Source organism: Vigna unguiculata, chromosome 9 (assembly GCF_004118075.2).
Source record: "Vigna unguiculata cultivar IT97K-499-35 chromosome 9, ASM411807v1, whole genome shotgun sequence".
NCBI lineage: Eukaryota > Viridiplantae > Streptophyta > Magnoliopsida > Fabales > Fabaceae > Vigna > Vigna unguiculata.
The window spans coordinates 34,839,164-34,858,762 of NC_040287.1; the positions used below are offsets into that span (position 1 = coordinate 34,839,164).

Below are 19,599 nucleotides of genomic sequence, written 5' to 3' on the forward strand. Positions count from 1 at the left end.
TACAGAGAACTACTCGAATTTTACTAGTTTTAGTTAAAATTATTGTTTTGGCTTTTTGTGACAATTTTGTTTTATATAACATATTTGAATATATCTTTATAAAAAGAAAATGTATACTCTGCCACGGTCGCCAAAAAATGTTACCAAGAAAAATTCAATTTTATTATTCTTTATTCATTGGTTTTCCAATATTTTGGAATTGGTTAAATCGATTTATTTATCGTAATTTGAATAACTATTCTTTATCATCTTCATTTATGTTACATCGTGCCAAATACTGGTGGAAACTTCCTGAAGCCATTTTTTACCATTTTACATCAACTTAGTAAAACAATTTGAATATTATATATTTAAAATAAGAAGAATCTCTTTGTCAAAACTAATTTATTATGTTAAAAGTGTTTGACAAAATGAAACAATAGAACATTGTTATATAAATAAAATTTAGGTTTAATTACTCGATTAATAGATGCGTTAATTTGGTATCCGTTCTTAAATAAGTGATACGCTATTAACAATGTTAATAATTTTTTTTTTTTTACTTAAAGGCACGTGACACTAACATTGTCATATATCATACTAAAGATTTGAAATATGATAATAAAAAATATTTGAAAAAGAAAATTAAAATTTTAAAATTTTAAAAAAATTTAAAAATTAGAGAATGACACGCCGTTAATAATGTTAATAATTTTTTTTTTTAAAAAGGACCCAATTAAAATATTTCTGAAGAATTGAGACACAATTAACATTTTCTAAATGAAGTACCAAATTGACATACCAAGTTTATGTTTATCTACAAAAGTATATTATTATGTAATCATAATTTTATATTTGACATAATAATAATTATTAGCAAAAATTAAATAAATTAAAAAATAAATTTTATTACAATAATCTATAATCTATAACTCAAAAGCTTTTAAAATAAATTACTTCTATATACGTAACGAACATTTTTATATCAATTAAACTATTTAATAAAACAAATTATTAACTTTATCATACACTATAAAAATATATTATTTATATTAAAAATAGTAATTCTTTTTGGAGGTAATGAAAACACCCCTTTCCAAAAACTGGTGATAAAAAATATTCAGAATATACCAAAAAATTTTATATAAATTTTTCCACAATAATATGGATAAAAATGTAAACATTTCAACTAAAACGAATTTATGTATAAGCTAAAATCAATTTATTATATAAATTAAAAGATTTTATCTTAAAAAAGTTTATTTTTATTTATATGTTTTAAATTTGTCTTAATTGTTTATTCAAAAGAACCATTGATATATTCGCGAGTAATGTTATGCTTTAGTTTTTGTTTATATAAAACAATGATTAAAAGAGTTAGTATTATCGTATGATGAATATTTTTAATTAATTGATACAGAAATATGTTCGATGATCTTTTTAAAACATACACAAGAGAAAAAAGTGGAGAGATAAACTGATAAAGGGATAATGTTACAGGGGAAGAGGTAACTCTTATATAGTGGTATCTGAAACTCAGTAAAAAAGAAGAAGAAAAGAGGTAAAATAATTGTTATTTGTTTTGGTGACTGAAAGGAGAAATTATTCACTCTATCTTTCTGTGTGAGTGACTAATTTGAGATCTCTGATAAATAAGCAAATCACGATGTAAGAAAGGGCACACACCCTTCTTTCTGAGAATGACAATGCAGGCAGGGGATCTCTGCCAGCAACAAAATACACATTCTCCCCTTAATTTCTTCACTTCAATTTCTGATTTTGGTTCCTTCACCGGAGGGTTGTTTCTCGAGCCCAAAGTTCCCGATTCCTTTCTTCGTTCCGTTTCCTTCAAGATTCACGCCGCCGCTTCTTCCCAATCCAACACTCACCGCCAACGGAGGAGGGTTCCGGCCGGCTGCTTTTTGTCAGTGAGCTTGCCGACTGCAAAGCTCGTCACCGAACCCAAACTGCCAAATGGCGAACACGTGTCCAACCAGGACACCGCCTCCAACGGTGTTGTTCGGCAAAGAAAGGTTAAGGTGCGAGGAGGCAATGCCGTCAACACCACCAAGCATCTCTGGGCTGGTGCTATTGCCGCTATGGTGTCTAGGTATATTTAATTTCACCGATTCACGTTATTTTCCATATGAAAAGAAAAAGAAAAGTTTTTTGTATAATAATTAATGTTTATGTGACATTTATCTTTTCTTTTTGTTTTGTTTTATAAGAACTTGTGTTGCTCCACTTGAAAGACTGAAGTTGGAATACATAGTTCGTGGTGAGAAGAGGAATATATTCGAGCTCATTAGCAAAATTGCAGCTTCTCAAGGGTTGAGAGGCTTTTGGAAAGGGAACCTTGTAAATATTCTGCGAACAGCTCCATTCAAAGCGGTTAATTTTTGTGCCTACGATACTTATAGAAAGCAGTTGCTGAGGTTTTCTGGGAACGAGGAAACTACTAATTTTGAGAGGTTTATTGCTGGTGCTGCTGCTGGGATTACTGCTACCATTATTTGCCTTCCACTAGACACTGTATGTAGCATTTTGAATTATGATTTCGTAGTTCGTTTTCTCTGTTGCATCCCCCAACTGAATAAAATTGCATACATGTGAAAAGTAAAGCACATACAGCTACAAAATTTATGCATTAGTAATGATTGAGAAATCTTTGAATTATTAGTTTTTCATGTGCTCAACCTCTATCAGTAAGTTTCAACAACTACAATTAATATTGTGGTGTTTACCTGTTTATCTTTTCCAATTTTAGTACTGAATAGCAACCTTCCTGTTATCTTGTTTAACAATTGTCTGTCTTCAGCCAAATATTTTAAGCTCTTAAGTTTCCTTTTTCATTTTATTTGGTTAAGGAAACATTTGGACTGGATATGGCATCATTACGAATGAATTATATGGAAGAGAAAAATAATCCTGTTAGTAATTTATCGTTATGCTGATGTAACCGTTGATCCCCAGCACCAGCCCCCCACCATCAGTTAATCTTAGTCATTCAGTAAAGCCTCATTTTTTCTTTTCTTCCTGTCTAGCTAGCTGTGTGCCGGAATATTTTTCTGTTATCCGTGAAGTTAAATTAAAAGTAGGAGTTTAACCAGCATAAGGAGTTTTCTTTTCGACACGGATCCTATCCAATTAGCTCCCAAGTCATGGCAGGGACATATAATTTTGGTATAATTTAAATAGAGTGATAGATAGAACGATGGGTACTATCGCAAATACAAGGTCATGTTAGAAGCCGAAATTAATCTCATGTCTTCTTCCAAGTAATTTTATAATTAGGACTTTTAGGAAAATGGTGCAACATGTGGTAAATTAGTCTGTATGTATTTGGCAATCAGTATGAATGAGTACCTGAATCGTATATTAAAGGTAATTAGGTTTTGTAGTTAATGAAAACTAAACCATTACCATTAAGCTATTTTTCTGTGTATTCACTTTGAAAAAATACTACGGGGTTTTTTACAGATCCGAACCAAGTTGGTTGCACCTGGTGGAGAAGCTTTGGGTGGTGTAATTGGTGCTTTCCAATACATGATTCGAACCGAAGGATTCTTTTCTCTTTACAAGGGTTTAGTACCATCAATTATAAGTATGGCTCCGTCTGGTGCAGTTTTTTATGGTGTATATGATATACTCAAATCAGCTTATCTGCATTCACCGGAAGGAAAGAAGAGAATTCAGAATATGCATAAAGAGGGTCAGGAATTGAGTGCATTTGATCAGCTTGAGTTGGGTCCAGTAAGAACATTGTTGAATGGGGCTATTGCTGGTGCATGTGCAGAAGCTGCTACGTACCCATTTGAAGTGGTGAGGAGGCGACTTCAATTGCAAGTTCAGGCTACTAAATTAAGTTCTTTTGCAACATTTGTCAAAATAGTTGAACAGGGAGGCATTCCAGCTCTCTATGCAGGACTTGTTCCCAGCTTATTGCAGGTATTAAATTCACAACCTCTTGGCATGCACTAATTACTATTTTATTGGACTTAGTGGATTTCTCTCCCTAGGAATCAGGAGAATTGTCCTCTGGCTGGTTGTCGATCCATTCATATTAATGATTCACTAAATTAGAACTGCTCTAGGTTTCTAATGTACTGATCTAGATTACGGGACACAGAGGGTGATATTTCTGTTTCCTCACATAATCTAAATTCCATTTTTCATTGTACCATGTGATCACAACTGCTTGTAAAATGTTTTGACCATTTGTATTTGCCCCTGTAACACTCCACAGTGTACGTTTTATATAACACAAAAACAAACAATTTTATCTGTTTATTGTGCAGGTTTAGATTAGGAATCATAATGAAAACTGACCAAGATAGAAGAGACCGTAACAGAAAAATCGATGTTGCTTTAAGATTTCTTTCCTTTGTTAAATTTGTATATTTAATAGATTTCTTTTAATTATTTTTATATAGTTAGTAAATTAAAACGACTCTTTTGCCATTTTTTCCCTTTTTATTCCCGTACTGCTTAAGGTTGTTTTTAATGGATCATACGATTTTGAATAAATTTCATATTTTAATTTCCTATTATCAGGTACTTCCTTCAGCTTCAATAAGTTTCTTTGTCTATGAGTTCATGAAGATTGTTCTGAAAGTGGAGTAGACAACGAATAGACTCTCAGATATATAAAATGATAAGAAGCTGTAGCATGATCACGGCGAGCAGCTAAAATAGTTACAGAATGGTAACGATAAATTTTAATTGGCAATCGAATTTGATGTCTGCTTTTGAGGGTGAAAGCAAAGTTCAGGTCTACCATCCCGTAGGACCGATCACTGTACCCTTACCATGTGTATTACCAATAGAATTTTTGGATTGAATCTTCAGTCAACATACCCAGGCTACAGCTCGACAAAGTGAAAATATATTTATCTAGTCACTCCCAGATATTGACTCGTATTCTCATTAGGTTTACACAATTTTGTTAGTTTTTTTCAATCAGGCACAAATTCTTTATCCTTATCAAGGAGTGCACAAGCAAAGTCCATTTACTTTAGGTTGTAAACTGAAACTTTGCTTATCAATTATTCTTGTGCTTTGCTTGCATTACACCTTACTAGATCATGTACATGTGAGTGCACGTGATTTTGGGTTTTTTATCACAGAAAAAATGTTCGGTTAATTTAGGAGAAAAGAAATCTCTTACTTCTTTGCGCGGACCATTGTGAAACTTCTTCACATGTGAGATTGATTGCAGGGTATACGCTCCCATCAAGAAAGCTCAACAATGCTGATGTGGTGGTTTTTAGCCAGTTAGCGGCCATCAAAATGCACTGCAATGTTCAGGAGAGGAGGTGCTTAGAATTTAGATATTTGTCTTTCTTTATTTAGAGAGGAGCACCTAACAAACGTATTTTCGAACTCCAATTATTACACCCCTCGAGTCGAAGATCTATGGCTTCGCAATCTTCATTGTGTGGTTGAGGCACGTCATAGATATGATTCATTTCTAGTTTATCAAGATGGGCTAAAGAGCTTTATAGAGAGTGTACACTCCTTGGGATCAGATTTGGATCCAATCCTTTGAACAATCATCAAGTATTCTCGTCATCCTGTGTGTTCATAGTCTTATTGTACACTGCACTCGAGATTTGAGAGTTGTCTACTCTCCTAGAGATCATCAGATTTGGACCAAACTTTTTGAACAATATGTTTCTGGCTTTGTTAGACTTTGTGCTCGGGACTTATACCAGCATGGAGATCAGACCTAGATTTAGCCATTAGAGTGATTCCTCGATAGCCTCATCAAACTCTACGCTCGAGGGTTGTGTGCCCTCTTAAGTATGACAAATAGATCTGACTCTGGAGTTATCCTTTAGTAGTCTTATTGTGCTTGAGGGTTGTGTACCTTTTTGGGATTGGACCTGGATCCAATCTCTTGAGCAATCATTCAGGAGCCTCATCGTGCTCTGTATTGGCTTGGGCTATTGACTCTCTGGAACCAACACTTTCCAGATTTGGTGTGGAGTTCGACCCAGTTAACTATAATTTGTCCAACTTAGCAAAGACACAAACTCCTAACCAAAGGGACAAGAGTTGTTATTCCCGAGATCTCTGAAAACTCACATGAGGTGCACGAAACCAATCGCAAAAGATTGAGGTAATACAACATGCCTTGATTCGGGATGCTTAGGATCATCAACAACCCCCACGGGTACATAAATTGGAGTTAAGGAGTCCAGTGTAGGTTAGGGTTTTCTCCTATTCTCCCAGGAAAATAACAAATTGGTGTGTAGTTGCTGAGATGCTAATGAAGATCTAACAAGTTAGAAAAGGGATTGGGACGATATTGTAGATCAAGAATCTATGGTGATCATTCTTAATAAGAAGGCTGAATGCTACAGAGATTATAATCTATGGTGAGCTTTTTTAATAAGAAGGCTGAATGGGACAAAGGTTATATGTTCATCACGTTGGAGTAAAACAAGTTGGGGTGCTATAGCTAAGATGATTAATTTACTTAGTGGGGGTTATGAAGGACAATTTTTTGAATTCAGACAAAATAGTGGTGTTCGTAGTGAAGGGACGAGCTATGTGGGATGTTTTGGGAACAATGTGTTAGAAATATTTAATATATATAATTTAAAAAATAATATTTTGATGGATTATTAATTTTATAGGTAAATATTATATATGGATTAAATGTTTTTAATTTTATTATGAATTACTATTATACTCTAATCACCCTCTTTTACTCATATATATTATCTATTTGCATGGAATCAATATACAATAAACACATAAGTCTTATGTTTTATATTATCTTTTAAGATATCAGTGTAAATAAGGTTTAGAGATTTTTTGTTCACTTGATCGATCTGACATATTGTTGTATCTTGAAAGAAAAGCGTATATAATTTTATTTTTGTTTTGTCACGGCATTATCTTTATAAGAACAGAGTTGTGTGAATTTCAACTCAAGATATTTCTATTTCTTTCTTCGTACATTTTTATCTTTTTTATCTTGTATTGTTATTCTTTGTTATAAAAATTGTTAAGTCTAATCAATATTTTTTATCTATATTTATGTTTTATTATTATTATTATTATTTTATTATTATTTCTAACACAATGTACCAAATCATTGGAGATTCCACTGTTATACACAATTCAGAATATCGTAGTAATATATTTGAATTCTATGATGCAACTAATGAACATATTATGGGATGATGGTCACGCATGTTAAAGAAGGATCAATGGATGTTAGTATTAGTATTAGCGCTGTTAGATCCTAAGTAAAAAATATTCGAGTTTTAATCAAACAACTTTTTTAAAGTAAAAATAAAGAATTAAGAAGAGCAAAATTAGGGGAGCAAATATAAAAGAGTAGGAAAGGAAAAATATTTTTTTTCAGATATTTATAATAATTTTAACAAAATCATCAAAACGTTTACTCATGCTCAATTACATATAGGTTTACCATTGAGTAAGCAGATTTAAGATAAGGCAGTGGGATAATTAGAAATTATTTGGATCTCAATCGATATGCATTAGTTTTCCTAGTAAAATTCATGCATTTTATGTTTTCCTAATATTTTTGTTTCTACAACCATTGAATGCAAGGTCTGTGTGGGTGTGAGGTCACTTTTATTTTTCACATGTAAATCTTGACAAAAAGAAAGATATAATTTATCTTACAATTTTTACACTTTATCTTACAATTTATGTATTCCTAATATTTAGAAGAGAGTGAATTTTATTTATTTACTATTTCCATTTTTAGTGATATTACTAATAAATTTATATGGTTGATGGGTAAATATTAAGGGGATTGATGTGTATAGTAGGAACATGTAAAATTTGATCACGATTGGTCCTTTTAGAATAACTGGTGTGTTTGGGAACGCGACAAAATAAAAGTTGAAATATTTATCCCTTGAAATGTTATTGAATCATTAAAGATATTTCTCTGCCAACTTATTTATGAGAATACGACTCTCATGACCACTGAGAAAGATTTTTGAACATTTGGTTCTATCTATCGAAATTTAGATTTTCGAATTTTGTTTTTTATATACATAGTAAAATAAGAAGTGAGATAAAAATATAATGTAAAATCATACCACATTAAACTAAGATATAAATATCCTTTTTTAAATTCACAAACTTTACTTTATATTTTTTATAAATATTTAGATTAATTTTGTACTAGCTTAGTTGGAATAAATGAATTTTCCCGTAATTAATAAAAGAATCCAATAACATATAATTTTGAGTAATATTTACTCATTTAAATATCAAGATTACACCTTCAACTATAATAATAAAATTTGTATTTATAATTTTTTTATTACACAATAATAAAAAATTATTTTTTCATCATATTTATTTACCATAAGTAAATAAAATAATAAATATTGAAAATAAGATATGGAATAAATGAAATCCAATAGACAATTGAAGATAAATATAAATAAATAATAAATAGATAATTAAAATGAGGTTAAAAAAAACTCATTTATTATTATAGGTGTGGCATTCTTTTACGAGAATATCAAGAAAATCCGAATATCTATTGTGTGTAGTATTCCTCTTATTACCAAATTATGTTCTTCTTTTCTTTCATGTAGAGATGTGGATTCAGGTTTATATTTACATCCAATTTAATAATCATTACTTCTTATCTTAATTGAACTACTGATGTGGTAAGAAATTTTATTTCCAATTGCTGATTTAGTTTCGTTCGTTAGCACAGATAAAGTGATATAGTTTTCCGGAAGATAAAGAAAAGTAGTGCATGCATATAACTTGTCCATTATTTATGAGGTTATCGGTAATTACACTTGTCCTTTTCAATATCTGTCACATGGTTATTTCTACAAATTATATTATTTAAAGTAATTAATGTTACAACCTCATTTTGAATTAAAATCCGAAAATATAAAACCTTATTCTTTATATTATTTCTTCTACGATTTTCCTTGAAAACATGAATTAATATAATAGCAAAATAATAAATGTGGACCTATAAATAAGTTGTCTGATAAAATGAAAAATAAAATATTATATATATATATATATATATATATATATATATATATATGTATGTATATTGTAGGTAACATCAATTGTCTCATGGCAGAGGTCAAGGGAATCGAGTCACAGTCAAATCGTGATGCTTAGACCGTTATACTCTTAAGTAAACATAGTTGTACTTTGATTATTACTCTAATTATTAGTTATACTCTTAAGTAAACAAGTGTTCGATTCTAATAATTGATATTAGTAATCTTATACCAATTTTATTTTTAATTTTAGTAATAAAAATTATTTTTTTAATTTTAGTGATAAAAAATATTGTCCTTAATTATGACAGAGAATGGTTCATAGTCGCAAATTTCGCTAAAAGTTTAGTAATTTGGTTGCTTATCCTATAAAAGTAAAAGTACATTCATTCTTAAATATAAGTCACTTTTAACTTATTTCCACATACTAATAAGTTAGATGATTCGGTTAATAACATTAAAATTATTAACCATTTATTGAAACCTACTCTTTTCACCTAAACAATTACTATTAGTTATTCATTCTCTTCGATCTTTCTAAGATCATTTCCATTAAAAGGATTTTTTTTAATATTAATTTATCTTTTTTAAGTTTAACTTATGATATCACTTTTAAGACTTTATAACTTTTATTCCAATACAAAACTCACACTTTATGTTTTATTTAGTTATTAGTAAAAATATATTTTTAAAATAGAAAAATATGTTTTTATTGTTATGATCTAAGTTTTTATTTAATATCAACATTTTAGATTTTAAAACTCACTTTAATTAATAATTTATTTAGTTTTTAATAAAAATATGTATTTTTAAAATAGAAAAAATGTTTTTATTGTTATGATCTAAGTTTTTACTTGGTATAAAATTTTAGATTTTATATCATGTCATTATACTTTAGTGAGATATTTTATAATATTGAAGTTTTAAATTCTTAATCTATGTAGGATTTCTGCAATGAAGATATCCCAATGGATAGAATAAATTTATTCCGTTTGCTACAACATTTATTAAAAAATAATTAAGGATACTTTAATGAAAGTAATTAATACTATAAAATAGATAAATTAAATTTAGAAAAGTATCTTACTTTTTGAAACGGACACTATCGGCTTATGGTTTGTGGGGTGAGGATGAATTGGAGAAAGCTGTCAGCAATGAACGAAATGCCACGTGGCTCCGAAATGTTGACCTAAAGAATTTAGGATTTGGTATTTAAGTGATTTAGCACATTTGCAATGTAAGTAAATGAGAGTTTTATATTTTAATTTTAATTTAACTATTGTATATAATAAAATTTATTATTTTAACAAGTAGAATAAGATTTCTCAGTTTAAAAATTAGAGGTTTGTAACAACTGAAAAATATGGTAAGCACTGTTCTAACGAGAAAGTTGTTTCTAACGAACGTGTAGTATCTCCCTCTGTATTTAAAACTCCTCATTAAATGCTTTAAATGTGTTTTAAAAGTATAACAATCAATTTGACAACCACTAATAACGCTCACTGCGGTCACATAAATGCAATGTGCATAGAAATAATATTAATCCGTTGTATAATAAAAAATATACCTTTCTAGGTTAATATACTATTAGAAGGTTACTGTCCTTCACATCCTAAATCAATTAAAACTCAAACTTCATGAATTTAAGGGATTCGGTTAGAATCATAAAATCATTAATTTCCATCGTCATGTTCTTAATTTATGGTTATAAAGATTTTCCTATAGTTTTAAAGAATGTTATTGAATCATTGACAATCATTATAATATTGAATTTAATAGAGATCAAAATTCGTTGAAAATATGCGATTATCGAGATAAATTAATGATGAATATTGACATTTGCTTGATCGATGGTATGTAATATTTGTTGATAAGGTTGTAATAGTTATTATCGATAGATTCTTGTTGTTGGTAATTGAGTGAAAAAATTAAAATAAAATTTTGAGATTTAGAGAATGTATGAAGTATTTTGTTACCTATTTCACGAAGAGAATGATTATTTTTCTCACATTGGTCATTTCCAAGCTCAATTTGACCCCAAATTGATCTTTCCAAATGTGCAATTTCCCATACTCCAGTTCCCGATATCAATTGGTTTTAAAAAAACCCAATACTAAATAAGGTTTGTGTGTTAGAGGTTGTTTAGTGTCGACACCCTTGCCCATCGTTAGTGTCGGCTGTTGAGTGAGCTTTGGAGATCTCATTTGTTTTATTCATTGAGGGTTTAAGGAATAATGTATGGTTGTGGTTTATAAGAAAAAGGAGATTGCGTTTTCGTCGCCATCACCCTTTATTGATGACGATCCCTTCGTCATAGTAGCGTTCATCATTTGTACAAGTATGTGATTAATGCTTTATGAATGTTAAGGTTTTTATTTCTCCATTTTTCTTGAGCATTGTGAGGTTTTGAGTTTTGTTTAATTTTTGTGAGTCAGATCCTAACTCTATGTAATACTATTTTATGTATGTAACCAACCTAGTAACACAAGAGGCTGAGTGATGTAAATTGTGCGTATGTTTGACTTCCTCGTGATCATGCTAAGTCTATAACCTTTTATATAACCTGTAGAACTGAAGTATCTTCTTTTTGTCTAAATTTGGTCCTCTAATTTGTATTTGGTCTTAAGATTTAGATACAATCATTTATAGTTTTGAAATGAAGTATTATGACTTGGGATGAGAGTATATTTCGTGTGTAGGGAGATAGTTACTTTTAAGCATTTATGCATTGGCATTAGGAGTGTCAAAGTGAGCTAATACAACTCACATGGGTTGGCTCACCACTGGTTGAGCTAAAAATGGGCCAGTTCAACCTGATTCACATTTCGGTGAGCCAAAAATTTTGAAACCTGACTCGACCCCTCACGAGTTAGTGGGTTAGTGGATTGACTCACTTACGAATGTCTTTTTTTTCAATTTAATTTTTTATATTTATTGCAATGAAAGTGAATTGACTTAATTTATTTTTTATAATAGTAGATTCAATGTGTTCACCTAATTTTTGAAATATTATTATAAAGATAGTAGGTAAAAATTAAAGTATCAACATATATAACTTGACAAATAAATAAATTAACATTCAAACTATTCAAATATTATTGAGCAACATGCTTCTATTTAAAAGTATCAAATTGTGAACTTATATAATTCAAAATAGTAAATAATTATAATAAAAAAATTAAAAATTGTAAAAAAAAAATAATGGTGTTGTTGATTATGGGTTGCGGGTCAATCCACCTTCAACCTGGTTCCAACCCGTTTAACCCATGAGTTAAGTGAGTCGGGTTCAGTTCAACCCACTTTAAAAAAAATGAAATTTTCTCAACTGAACCTGGTTCAAACCCGCGGTGAGCCAGGTTGGGTTCACGGGTTGGAATCCATTTTGACATTTCTAATTGGCATAAAAAGACTTCATTTAAGTCATTAAATGAATGTATCATCTAAGTCACTCTAGTGAGTGCTTTTTGTAATACCCTCACTCAATGAGTCAAACTCACTCAAATGAAGGCTTCATCTGAGTCGCTTGAGGGAGAGCATCGTTTGATACCCTCGCTCAAGTGGAAGTAGATTTTCTTATGTATTGTTTCATTCACTCCAGTATACTTTTGTTTGATACCTTTGCTCATTAAAACTATTATTGTTCAAGCAAAAATATCACCTAATGTCATTATTTGAGTGATTTTCTTGTAATTTGTCTAAGTGTATGTGTTGTTTATATGTTTAAATTATTTAATTGTGTTTAAATGATTTTTTTGTTTTAATTCAAGTGTATGACAAAATGTATATATGTGTTTATGTGTGTCCTTGTATGTACGTGTCTTTGTGTGAAAGGTTTCTTGGAGCATAGTGAAGGAAACAACTGGATTTTCTCAAAATCCAAGATTAGAGTGAATCAAATGGATCTTGGCTTAGTAAGTTGGTGTGAGATCTAATTGAACATGTGTATTCAATCTAGTTATTGTTGTTAAATTTCATATATGTTATTTGAAAATCATTGAGTTTGTGATTGTGTTACTGCAAGTGTGTAGCCTTGCAAAAGAATTTTTTCTTGATAGGTTTGTCAACTATTTTGTGTCGTTAAGATTGACTTGGTGTTTAGTTAATATTGTAATTTTTGAGACATAGTGAAAAAAAATCTCTAATTAAATTTGTTAGGGTAAACTGAATGTAGATTTCAAAGAATTGAACCAATATAAAAATTCTTGTGTTTGCGTGTTCTATCTTTTCTTTACCTTATTTTGTTATGGTATAAATAATCCAACACTTGAACATCCAATCACCTTGTGTTAACAAGTTTTCTTTTAGAAACAAGTTTTGAAAAAATCAAATAAAACTAAATTTTTAAATACCAATTCACTCCTCTCTTAGTTTGAGAAGATTCGCCATATCATTGGATACAAAGTGTAAATTTATACATATCTAATATAAAGAACATAATTATTAAGTAATTTTTAAAAATAATGTCATACATGAATCTTATTTAAGTTTAAATTAAAGATATATAATAATGAAAGTTTAGGAAAACATATAGTGATCATAGTTTGCTATCATGACATCTTGTCGAATTTAAAGCACACAGTTAACTTGATTGCATAAGTCAAGTGTCCATAATAGAAGTTGACAGACACATGCGTAGTGGAAGAAGCCTTTGTTCCCATCCATATCAAAATCGATCGCACTTTGCCTCCATTTCAGTACAGTGCGTCTTCATGGTTTAATTGTGACTCGAAAATGTTTCACAAACGACAAAATAACAACCAAAACCTTGTCTTCTTTAAAATTACAAATTAATTCCTTTCGATTTTCTATTTTTAGCATAAAAACGAAGAATCTCTTGGACAATCACTGACGCTGTTTCTGGATTCCACCAAAACCGAAAAAATTAAATCAACGAAAGGGTAAAACTTACATCTAAAATCGGGTTTCAGAAGAATCAGCAGTTGCTTCTGCTAAACAAAGTTGTTAATGATTAACTTGATACATACTCCCACCATTTGTACATAGCACATCCATAAACCACACTATAAACAATCACCCTTAGAGGAGAATGAGCAAACCTGTATCAGCCAACACATTTCTAATCACAAATTACTCAATCAACGTCAACATTCATCTATTCCAATCCTATGACCATAAATAGCACTACTAATTAACCTATCAGAAGTGAAGCAATTGTTTTATAGATAGAATTTGGGTAATCGAAATCCAAAGATAAACAAGAGAAAAAGGGGGCACCTTAGAAATCCAGATCCTTGGGCATGTGGAGAATTGGCCCTTTCCTCAGCAGTTACAGGGTAAGTCCAACGAGAGAAATCACGGTTGAAGTAATCCCAATCGGGAAGAAGAACCGCCGCAATCCCAAGAACTCCGAAGACGTAGGTCACCATCATCTTCTTGAAGGAGTGGGTGAATATGCCAACCGCTAAAATAACCGCCGCCAGCCAGAGAAGGCAGGTTCTGAGAACGGCGTCGTTTGGCATGATGTGGTGCAGGTTCTGGGAACGCAATATGAGTTTTTGAGAGAGGGTGTGGGAGAGAGTTGGGATTAAAATTTTGAAGTTTGTGATGTGATGATGTTGAATAATGGGTCCATAGTCCTCACTCACCACTACACAATGGTGAATGTGGTGAAACTTTGTTAGGCGTATGAGCTTTAAATGCTACCCCAACGCTCCCCCTACTCTTGAGTGCTCTCTTTAATGTCCACGTTGCTTTCGCTCATGCTTGCACTTTCGTCTTCTTCATGCTTACACTTTCTGGGACACATTTCATCACAAAACTCGCTGTTTACTTCAAATGAAACAATTTTTTTGGAAAGGAATCATTCAAAACAAAAGTTGAAAAATAGACATCGTCGGAATCTGTCGATTTTCTAGGAGTAAATAGCAAAATTATTCTCCTTGGATATCAAACATGTTCTTCTTCCTTCCTCCTTTGGTCAATGTTTTGCGCAATGACTCCACCATTTATCCGTGCACGTGCCTCTGCAAGCATCTTTCGTTTTCTTCCTTATTCATCTCAGCTTCATTGATTCTCTTACCACCCTTTAATGAGTCCCGCTGGAAGACATAAAAACAATAATAAGAACTTGCTGATATATGAGGAAACAATAATTCTTACTTTTATTTTCATTTCTCTAGTGTTCACCCGTAAGTAACGTAGTTAAAATCAAAATTGAAAAAAAATTCATAAAACATGGATAATAGATTCTATTTCCATGGTGTTGCGGCAGGTTGAAATGAATACCGGTTAAAGTCTATATTTAAATTTTAAAATCATAAAATCTTAGTACTGTACATACGTAATATTTTTTAAACGTAATACTTAAGTGGATATCACAGCAAAATTAATAAAAATATTTCGTTAACAATTTAGTGATATTATTAATTATAATAAATCATTTATATATCAATTTATAAAATAATAAATTTTTATTACTAAAATAGTTATTATTATGAATTTAAAATTATAATTGGTCTTTAAATTAATTTCTAAAATTTAGTTATCAATATTTTAGCTACCAGAGAAGATTGATAAGTATAGGGTAGCTACCTAGATTCTTGCATCAAAGGAATTAATTTTTAATTAATTAGTGACCAATTTAGTAATTAATTATAATTTTTTGTCTTATGTTTGTTTTATTAATCAATAATTTTTTATTTTGTAAATTGATAATAAAAGTTTATAATTAATTTCTAAATTGATTTATAAATTTTAGCTTATCAAGATTTTATCTATAAAAAAAAAATTGATTACTAAACATCAGATATCAAGGATTTTGCAATCTAAATTGATTATTGGTAGTGTCTAACAATTTTTGTTACATTAAAATTTATTGTTAATGAAAACTTTTCTTACCTTATTAAATGTATTAACCTTAACACCATCCAATTAAAACTTAGCGTAACTTAAATAAAACCTATCAAGGCAATTATAACTTTTATCTCTTCTCCTTACCCAACTTGCATTTGGTTAGGTGCACGATCATCTATTCGTCCAAATTCAATTAAATATGAAATTAAGAGCTTCAAAACGGACACCAATTTATCTTATATATCTCCTCGTAAAATTCAAAAATCACATTCAATACCTAAATATTAATAAAAGAATTGATTTTATTTTTATTATTATTATATTTTCATAGTAAAAAATAAAACTTACTATTCATATTACGATCCTACAATCTACAACTATAAATTTTCATAATCTTGATTATAATTTAAATTTTAACTATTTTATCCGTACACAAATTACAGGGATTAAAGACCGTGAATAAGGTAAGTTGTTTTTGTATGGCTCAAGTTTCAACAGAAAGCAGGGACACTGATATTTATAATCACCATGGTCTCTAACTTGTGTTGTTCATATGCCATAAACTTCTTCAATGTACTAACTGATTCCAAGAACCGATGGTAAAGGAGCAAATTAATGAAAAAAAAAAGTATAATGTTCGAATGGAAGAAAGATGGCAAACATGACACCTTCCATGAACTAAGGATAAATGTAATGTTTACTTGTTAATTAAAGAAAATTTCCAAATATAAGATCCTATAAATAAAATATCAAATTCTCATTAGATTCTAAATCTCACAAAATTCAAAATTCATTAGAATTAAAGTTTTATAGATAAGATAAAAGAACACTTGGATTAGAAGAGAGATTTGAGAAACCTCCCAATAAGAGTAAGGAAGAAAAATTAATTAACCCAACAAAAAGGGTGACAAACCATCTTTAGTAGGTAATTATAATAATGATGAAGAAAATTACAACTCCCTAGAGTAGTTAGGTTTATGAAGTAGTTTAACCACTAAATAGTTAATTTAGTCTACGTTTCTTTCATATTTAAAAGTAAAGAATTTATAATTTTTGCAATTATATTTTCTTGTCTCTTTTTCAAGCTTCTTCAGTCATCCTTTCTTTATAGGTTATTTTTATTTTTTGTTCCCCATTTTCCTTTGTCATATTTCTTTTAAGGATTTTTTGTGGTACCTCTCCTTGTTTGAAGCACTTATTATCTCTTCCAAAAAGTTTTCTCTCCATTAATGACCTCTTTATTAGAAGAGCGTACTTTCTCATAAAAATTATGTTTATATGTAATATTTTGATAAGAAATCTACCAAAGATTTTAAATTGGTCAATAATCAAGTTCATTAAAGATTGTCTAGTTTTTTTTTTTTATTATTAATGATTTTATAGGAGAAATTTTGTTTGACACCCAGAAGGTTTCATAATCGAAGGCCAAGTTATCAAAATCCACTAACTGAAAATAAAAGCTATATAAGGCCTCAAGAATGTGGTAAGTTATAATTAATGACTATTTGTTACACTTGGGTCTTATTGCGTTTTCCTGAAAAAAAAAGAAAAGGAACGAAAAAACAGAGTAAGAAAATGATGAACACTGTCAACGAAAACTGATTATTTTGTATGTTTTTCACGCATGCAGAAAGGAAAACACCATGAGTTTAATAAAAAGCGGGTAAAACAGAAAAAACAGAAAGAAGAAAAATGGGCTTTTAAGGCCCAAATTATAAACAGTAAAAGGTCTAAAAAAATATTACGTAAAGCTAACTTTGTGTAAATTATGTTTGTAGTAATATTTTAAGTAACGAAAATGCTAATCAGTACTCTAAGAAAGTTAATCCGTGTTATAAGAGTATTGGTTAAGGTATAAATAATAAGCATATAGTTCATAATTTATAATTAAATGTAAAATTAAATGAGTTCTGATTAAAAATATTCATAACTATTATACAAATGCAACTAATAATTTATTTGATGCATACATAAAAAAATTAAAATAATACTAACGTAGTTGTAATGTAACAAAATAAAATTATATTAAAAATATGAATATTATAACATTGTTTCGATTAAAAAGAATATAGTATAATAAGATTCAAATTAAATTTAGAATTCTATACAATATTTTTTATAATAAAAATAACTTATGCAATATCATATTAAATAAAATAAAAATTATTAAATAATTTTATTTAACCAAATTAATGGTATGTTTGTGAAAATATTTCTACAACATATTTATTTTTATTAATCTAAAATGTTATGATTTTATTATGTAATTAAAAATAAAATAGGAAGTTAAATTGAGGGATGAATAAAACGTTAATTCAAATTTTTAATATAGTTTTTTTTATTATATTACAATTATCTTAAAATTATTTTATTATTTTATTATTTTAACTTTAACTATAATTTTTTATAAAATTTAATGTTTATTAATTATTTTTAACTGGTGTTTTTAGCGCATTGGTTAACAAGAACTTTAAACATTTATGTGTATATTAATGGTAAAAAGAATCTTCCACTAGTTAAAGAATTAAAGGGAGAAAGAAATGAATGATACATTTAACATGAATGACATTGTTATTATCACAAAATTTGGACATGAAAACCACTTGAATGGATAAAGAGATTTTTTAATGTAAAAGAACAATATAATAAAAACTTTAAAAAAAGTTGGATAAATGCAACATGATAAATACTCCAATAAAGAGTGCTGATATTGACCATTAACTTTGGAATTTTGGAAGCTAAAATAATATATTTAAAATTTACACATCTTATCATTATCACTAATACAATAAAAATGAATAATTAATTAATTAATTTAATGAAAGGATTAAAGGTTTAAATATATTTTTGTCCCTCATATTTCAATGAAATTTGAAATTAGTCTATCTTCAAAATTTTTGACCAATTTAGTTCTCCATCTTTAAAAATGCGTTAATTTAGTCCTTTTAACTAAATTTTATTAAATTTATATGACGTTTGAAGCACATTTCATGATAATAATATTTGAGTTGTTTACACTGTTTAACACATTTTCGCTTCAATGCTAACTCCAATATTATCCTAAAACGCATTCGAAACGTCAAATAAACTTAACAAAATTTGGTTAAAATAATTAAATCCACGCATTTCTAACGTTCGAAGACTAGATTAGACCAAAGTTTTGAAGAAGATGCACTAATTTCAATTTTCACTAAAAGTTAAGGGATAAAAAACATATTTAACCCTTAATACAATTATAACTATAGAAGAAATCTTACATGTCTAATAGTTTTTTTTTTTGTATTTTTGAATTATTGAATCCATCAATAATTAAGCTAAAACTAAAAATTTTAGTTATATTTTATTCAATGTATATTTGTATTGTGTGCAAAAAAATTATCTTCATTTTTATTTCACAATCTTGTTTGATAAAAAAAATCTTTCTACTTAAGTAAAATGTACTCCATATTCTTGTCAAAGATGATTAATAAGATTTTTTAAATTTAAATTAATTTTTTATTGAATATGATATTAACAGTTTAGTTAAAAAATTATTAATTAATAGTAAGAGAGTAAATAAAAGGATGATAATAAATATTATTATCTTTTTCAAATTTAATAATTAATTAAATTTTATCTATAATTAAATGAATTTTCTTTTAAAAAACAAATATATTATAAATTTTAATAAAGAATGTATTAAAAAAAATTGGGAGGGGGCCGTGGCTCCCTCAAAGACCACCTAAGGTCCATCTCTACCTATGGAGAATTTTAACCAGTATTTTGAAGGCACTAATTA

At 29.1% G+C, this 19,599-nt stretch overlaps 2 protein-coding genes across 2 annotated transcripts; one reads left to right on the plus strand and one right to left on the minus strand.

The window, feature by feature from the left end:
* Window positions 1-1,550: 1,550 nt before the first annotated feature.
* On the plus strand, window positions 1,551-5,056 carry LOC114164820 (probable mitochondrial adenine nucleotide transporter BTL3). Its single transcript, XM_028049593.1, has 4 exons — window positions 1,551-2,089; window positions 2,208-2,511; window positions 3,460-3,927; window positions 4,534-5,056. Exons 1-4 carry the CDS (start codon window positions 1,680-1,682, stop codon window positions 4,600-4,602), a joined length of 1,251 nt encoding a protein of 416 aa, XP_027905394.1. The 5' UTR covers window positions 1,551-1,679; the 3' UTR covers window positions 4,603-5,056.
* An 8,587-nt stretch (window positions 5,057-13,643) lies between these two features.
* LOC114164505 (signal peptidase complex-like protein DTM1) lies at window positions 13,644-15,061 on the minus strand. Its single transcript, XM_028049205.1, has 2 exons — window positions 14,244-15,061; window positions 13,644-14,065 (listed from the first exon to the last, which is right to left on the minus strand). The coding sequence occupies exons 1-2, from the start codon at window positions 14,486-14,488 to the stop codon at window positions 13,978-13,980; spliced, it is 333 nt and encodes a 110-aa protein (XP_027905006.1). The 5' UTR covers window positions 14,489-15,061; the 3' UTR covers window positions 13,644-13,977.
* Between the last annotated feature and the right edge of the window lie 4,538 nt (window positions 15,062-19,599).

What these genes read in the sequence shown, in the direction of transcription:
- LOC114164505 (XM_028049205.1), bottom strand. Translation starts at nt 14,488, where the DNA reads ATGCCAAACGACGCCGTTCTCAGAACCTGCCTTCTCTGGCTGGCGGCG. An exon ending in CAAGGATCTGGATTTCTAAG is followed by an intron (nt 14,066 to 14,243) that starts GTGCCCCCTTTT and finishes TGGCTGATACAG; the next exon opens with GTTTGCTCATTCTCCTCTAA.
- LOC114164820 (XM_028049593.1), top strand. Translation starts at nt 1,680, where the DNA reads ATGACAATGCAGGCAGGGGATCTCTGCCAGCAACAAAATACACATTCT. An exon ending in TTTGCCTTCCACTAGACACT is followed by an intron (nt 2,512 to 3,459) that starts GTATGTAGCATT and finishes GGTTTTTTACAG; the next exon opens with ATCCGAACCAAGTTGGTTGC. An exon ending in TTGTTCCCAGCTTATTGCAG is followed by an intron (nt 3,928 to 4,533) that starts GTATTAAATTCA and finishes TCCTATTATCAG; the next exon opens with GTACTTCCTTCAGCTTCAAT.